Source organism: Cynoglossus semilaevis, chromosome 5, assembly GCF_000523025.1.
Source record: "Cynoglossus semilaevis isolate Cse_v1.0 chromosome 5, Cse_v1.0, whole genome shotgun sequence".
Lineage (NCBI taxonomy): Eukaryota > Metazoa > Chordata > Actinopteri > Pleuronectiformes > Cynoglossidae > Cynoglossus > Cynoglossus semilaevis.
In genome coordinates this window covers 5,373,743-5,379,226 of record NC_024311.1, presented here as the reverse complement: position 1 = coordinate 5,379,226, position 5,484 = coordinate 5,373,743, and the positions used below count along the sequence as shown (strand labels likewise).

The 5,484-nt window shown below is 41.4% G+C and overlaps 1 protein-coding gene across 1 annotated transcript; it reads right to left on the bottom strand.

The window, feature by feature from the left end:
• Positions 1–387: 387 nt before the first annotated feature.
• LOC103378763 (uncharacterized) lies at positions 388–4,943 on the bottom strand. The gene is made up of 2 exons (XM_008310090.3): positions 1,108–4,943; positions 388–1,064 (listed from the first exon to the last, which is right to left on the bottom strand). The coding sequence occupies exons 1-2, from the start codon at positions 2,337–2,339 to the stop codon at positions 974–976; spliced, it is 1,323 nt and encodes a 440-aa protein (XP_008308312.1). The 5' UTR covers positions 2,340–4,943; the 3' UTR covers positions 388–973.
• Between the last annotated feature and the right edge of the window lie 541 nt (positions 4,944–5,484).

Below are 5,484 nucleotides of genomic sequence, written 5' to 3'. Positions count from 1 at the left end.
TTTACCTGGGGTGGAGCAGGCCAGAGACCAGGCCATTAGAGAGAGGATGTGGTTTTAGCACATATGTGTGTGATATACTGTGTGTGATACCGTTTGAGGAGACACACTAACTTTAGTAGATATACGATGCCATCAAGAGAAAACCACCCACCGTGGCAGTAAGTTACCTCTGGCTTGTATGATGCATTTCAATCCTAGGTGTTAGAGGAAGCAGTACATTACAAACAGTCACTGGTATGAAAGACTGCAACAACAAACCAGTTGGTTATGCATTGAACAGTGTGGAAAATGTTCCACGCCTCTTTATTTATATTATAAAAATTACAATATTAATATTTTGCATAATATACATTTTTACATTATTATTTTATTACAATAATTACTACTGAAGTTTAGTTAAAATTTGGATGTTTGCTCTGATTTCTAAAAATTATTTTGATTACTCAGCGAGAGTAAAATCTAAACAGAAGGTCATTTTAACTGCCCTAGTCAATTTCCACTGAACTACCTTTGCAAAAAAGGGTCAGATTTGACCATTGCACTACTATAATTACTGTAGACAACCGGCACAAAACCAAGGATGAAAGCAACACAAACACAAGTGTCTAGTTACAGAAGCTCCGTGCTCCTCCCACTGCCCTGTCTTCTTCTACTGATACTGAACGCTATTAAAGCTAACAACAAATTAAAATAGAAAATAAAACAATGTCAGTTATATTCGTTAAGCCACAAAACAGCTTCTAAACAGGTTTGGGTTTTCATTGTATTTTATTTACAAAGTGTTCTCATTAAAAAAAAACAGTCTTGTTTTGACAGTTGGTGTCTGGTGGTTGGATACTCTTCATGATCTTATTTTGTGTTTTCAACCCAATAACTCAATAACCCAAATCCATTTTTCCTGCAACTGTTTCATCTTCAGATCGCAGATAGAAGACCAGAGTGCCGTTTCAAAATTAGGACTAATGCTGTGGAATCAATCTGACACCAGTTCCTGTCTTTCATGTTTTCCATAGAGAACAGCCTTCAGACTGGACGGTTCTGCATTCGGTGACACGACTGCTGGATCCATAGAGAACAGCCTTCAGACTGGACAGTTCTGCATTAGGTGAACAGCAGGTGTCCTCCTTCAGATCTTCCTGTAGAAGTGGAGTGATTCTGTTCTTCCTCCTCACCCAAAACCACTTGGTCCACACGGACTCCCTCTTGGTGGTCTTCTCTGTCTCCTCCACCCTTTTAGTGTCTTCTTCAGCCTGTAAGGCTTTTAACGTCGTTTCAATTTTTGCTGGAGGTGGGAGGGGCTTCTCTTTCACATTTCCCTTTGGAACTTGATTCGTCTTGCTCTTCCACCTCCCACAAAACCACTTATTCCACATGGATTCCTTCTTCTTCTGGGGCTCATCTTCTTGCACTTTACAATTCTCATCTTCAGACAGAACCGGTTCCACTATCGTTTCCAACAGTGCCGGATGCAAATCCTCTTTTAAACCCACATTTGATGGCGCGTCTATCCTCGTCCTCCACCGCGCACAAAACCACTCTCTCCACACGGACTTCCTCTTCGGCTCCTTTTCCTTCTCCTGTAAAGTCTTAGTTTCAACCTCACACAGGGGTGGTTCCACCGTGGTGGGGAAGGGGACTAATGGAGGCAAGAGGGTTTCCTCTTTCACATCCTCCTGAAAAGGTGTATTGATTCTGTTTTTCCACCTCACACAAAGCCACTTTCTCCACACCGATGCCTTCTTTGTTTTGATCTCTTTCGCCAACAAGTCCTCGTCGTCCTCTGCTTGTAAACTGGTCATTCTCTTGGTCCCATCGCCGTCTTTGGACACGTGGAAGGCGGCAGGAGCGGACTTGCAGGGAGATCTTGAAGCCAAAATGTTGACTGGGGAGACGGAAAACTCGCTCTCCTCCGGAATGGTGGAGAGGCTGGATAGAACAGTGGCCATATCAAGAAACATCAGGTTCTTCCTGTATATGTCTTCATCTATCTCTGGGTACTCCTCCTCCTCATCCTCCTCCTCCATCTCTTCCTCCTCATGTTTCTTTGAGAAATGTTGAATCTTCAATTCCTCCTCTTGCAGCTCATCATACACAGAGTGTGTGATAGCGGAGGAATTATCATCCCCCGAGGCCTGCATGGAGACGGCCAGTTTGGCCCACTTATTTACCCCACTCACCACGGTTTTGGTGAATTTGTGTGGACCATCTCCACTCCCCAGCTGCTTTATATCCAGGTCGTCTACGGAACAGTAGTTGTCCATCATAGTATTGCAGGTGTTTTTTAATAAATCCATGTTCTCTGGTTTCATTTTCAGTCTTTTATAGTGAATCGTATCCATTTTGTTGAATAACTGCTGTCTCCGACGACTCTTCGTTTCCTTTCCCTTATTTCAATATTCTCTCTGTTTTGTTAAATGATTCTGTCACTGACAGTTGGTATCTTAAAGTAAATACATAGTTATTCACTAAGTAATGTTGGAGAGAAAGTTTGTTTGAATCATTGTTTTTTTTTTTGTTTTTTTTTTCTTAATCATCTATTTTCTTCGTGTTTGACTCGTGATGCATGCTTCATAAATCCCCGGCTACTTATCAAACACACTGACAGTGTTATCCAGTGTTATTTTTAGTGCTCAAGCTAATCTATCTTGTTTCATTTCTGACTGTAGATTTTGTTTCAGTTGCCTCTCCTCTTTCTCGATTCCCCGACTCCTACCACGGATCCACATCGGCTAAAATCCCTGTTCTAAACTAATCCGGCGGAGTTTAAAGGCTTTTAGTCGACTTGTTTATCAAAGCTGTTTTCTGCTGTGATGTCATCTTAATGGTTCCACAGGATGACTTTGAACTTCAGCTGTAACTACGTCTTCTTCTTTTTCATCTCTTGTCTTCGGAGTCATCTTCTACATCTTGGTCATCAGTGCACGTTAACTTCGATGATTGCTGGACTAACGCACGTATAACCATGTGATCTGCACAGCATAGTAGTTTTTATGGCTTTGCATCTGAATGAGCTAACTCGGGATTGAAACCCCCATCTCCAGGTGGATTAGTTAGGGCACACGTGAGCATTACAGTACTTAGTAGTAGTGTACAAGCAAACTGTGCAGCGAATACTGTATTAAGCACTAGTGTAAAAATGGCATGACTTTGCCCTGCTGCCCTCTGCCCCTTCACAACAGCTTTGTACCCGCCCAGGAGACAACAGTGCCTCACTGTGGCTAAGGCGAACCTTGAGGACTCATGACTCTAAATACAGTATGTTTCTGAATTCAACTTTTTGCTTTTTTGGAAGCATATCCAAAGCTTCTCCCCTTATGTAACCAAACAGCAGATCCATACTGGGTTTTACCAACAGCTAACTCAGACCTGTCTAGCATAGTAATGTCTGTTTGATGGTATCCTAAAGAAACAACATGATAATACAGCACTGAGAACTAACCAACTGTCCAACACTGTGGACTGAGCTCAGTTCAGCACTTGGACATGGACAGAGGACATGCACTTGTCCTCTGTCCATGTGGAAAATAATCAGTCTTCAAAGTCAGGATCTGCATCAGTTCCTGGAGAGGAACTATTAGTTTGTCATGCATTAATAATATCTACATTCCCAGGTATGTTTGAACAGTTTAAACACATCGTTTTTTGGATTCTCTCTTCACACGTGTCGCACAGATACTGTCAACACACAGCAGCAGGAAGTAAATGAAAAAATAAAGTAGATCATTTCCACTCATGTATTATGCATGCCTGAGAAAATCACGGGAAGCAAAGGAAGCAAATGGAATTGTGCAACACTGAGGTACTGTAGCTGATGTTTTGCTTCAAGTGCCAGATCAAATCTAATGGTTATTTTTATTTTTTTTTTTCTTTTCATTTTGAGTTATTGAATTTTTTTTTTAAACTTCAAAGTAAAAGTCATGTTTTCCTGTTCCTCACCTGTTAGCAACGTTAGCTTAACTCAGATGTTTCCAAACCAGTTAATCATTATAAAAAGATTTTTTTAAATCCAATAAAATTGGAAAATGTGAGGCCAAAAAAAATTTATCTTTATCTTCTTTTGTTTAATTCTGAAACGGGCAGAGAGATATTTCTGTCTCAAAATTAGACATTGAATAGAACTTTAATCCAGCAGTAAATCCAAAGCACAGACTGGTGCACAGCAATGACTGAGTCATGAGTATCTTTGACCGACTCCGTCATCAGTCACCTGTTCTGTATTGCGTCATCCAGTTTGAAAAGAGCCAAGTGTTACTATGGTCATGTGACTTCCTCAGTCCACCTTTAACGCTCCTTGACATCAATAATAGATTTACCAGTTTGAGCTGCAAATGCTGCCTCTTTTACACTTAATCATACTGAGTACTCTTCTGCTCTGACCGCAGGCTGGGAGAAAATAATGACCACTTACACAGTCACACCAGCCAGCTGCCAATTAGGACGAACACACACAGAGACTCACACAGGATGCTGAATGTTGACAAAGAAAGGAGACAGACACACTTTGAACATCTATTAGAGGACAATCTACGCAAGTAAAAGACTTGAGAGGGAGTAAAACATCTAATCCGTTTTACAAGCTTACATTAGCAGCAGATTGCTGTGCTTTTATACTGTAAAGTGTTCCTCTGCTGGTCCCCAAAGCCACATCAGTCACTCAAAAAACACAAGGAGACCTGAGTGAACTGAATGGGCCAAATGCAATTCTGGGCTGAATGGACCATCCCAGTGTCAGTTGGGGTTTTAGGTCCAAGCAGCTTATCCAATCATTTAATCAGATTAAAACCTTCACATGACAATGAATCGGTGACAGAGGCGGAGACAGACATATGGTCAGAGTAAGACTGTGCTCGTCTGAAACACAATGCAATATTGCGTAATGGAAGATCGTCAGATCTGTGCATGTGGGGCCTGTGTGTGAATCACTGAGACTCCTGCAAATTTTAACCTCAAATATACCACTAGAGCGGAGGTGTCAAACATACGGCCCCGGGCCAAAATTGGCCCGCTAGAGGGTTCAATCTGGCACCCTTGAGATAAATATAAAGTGGAAAAAAATGCACAAACACCTTATGTCCATGATTTAAATGAAATTATATTTCATTAAATATAAATATTTTCTAATATACTTCTAATGTACTTCTTTGCATGAATACAAAGGGGAAAAACATGGACCTATTGTTATTTACAGGTAATTATGTTATGATTGTACTGGTCCGGCCCTCTTGACATCTAATCAGGCTGTATGTGGGCCCCGAACCAAGAGTTTGACACCCCTGCACTAGAGTAAAAAACTTATGTTGCCACTTGAAATGTGTGCCAAAGATGAAACACATTCGGTTCAACAGTCTGAACATGTGAAGAGTGTTTATCAAATGTGCAGGTTCTGTGTCCAGACTCACATTGTCCAGCAGATCGAGGCTGTCCAGGCTCTTGCTGCGATGGATGCGGCCCTTGATGCGACGCAGAGAAGGTTTACCCTGGTTC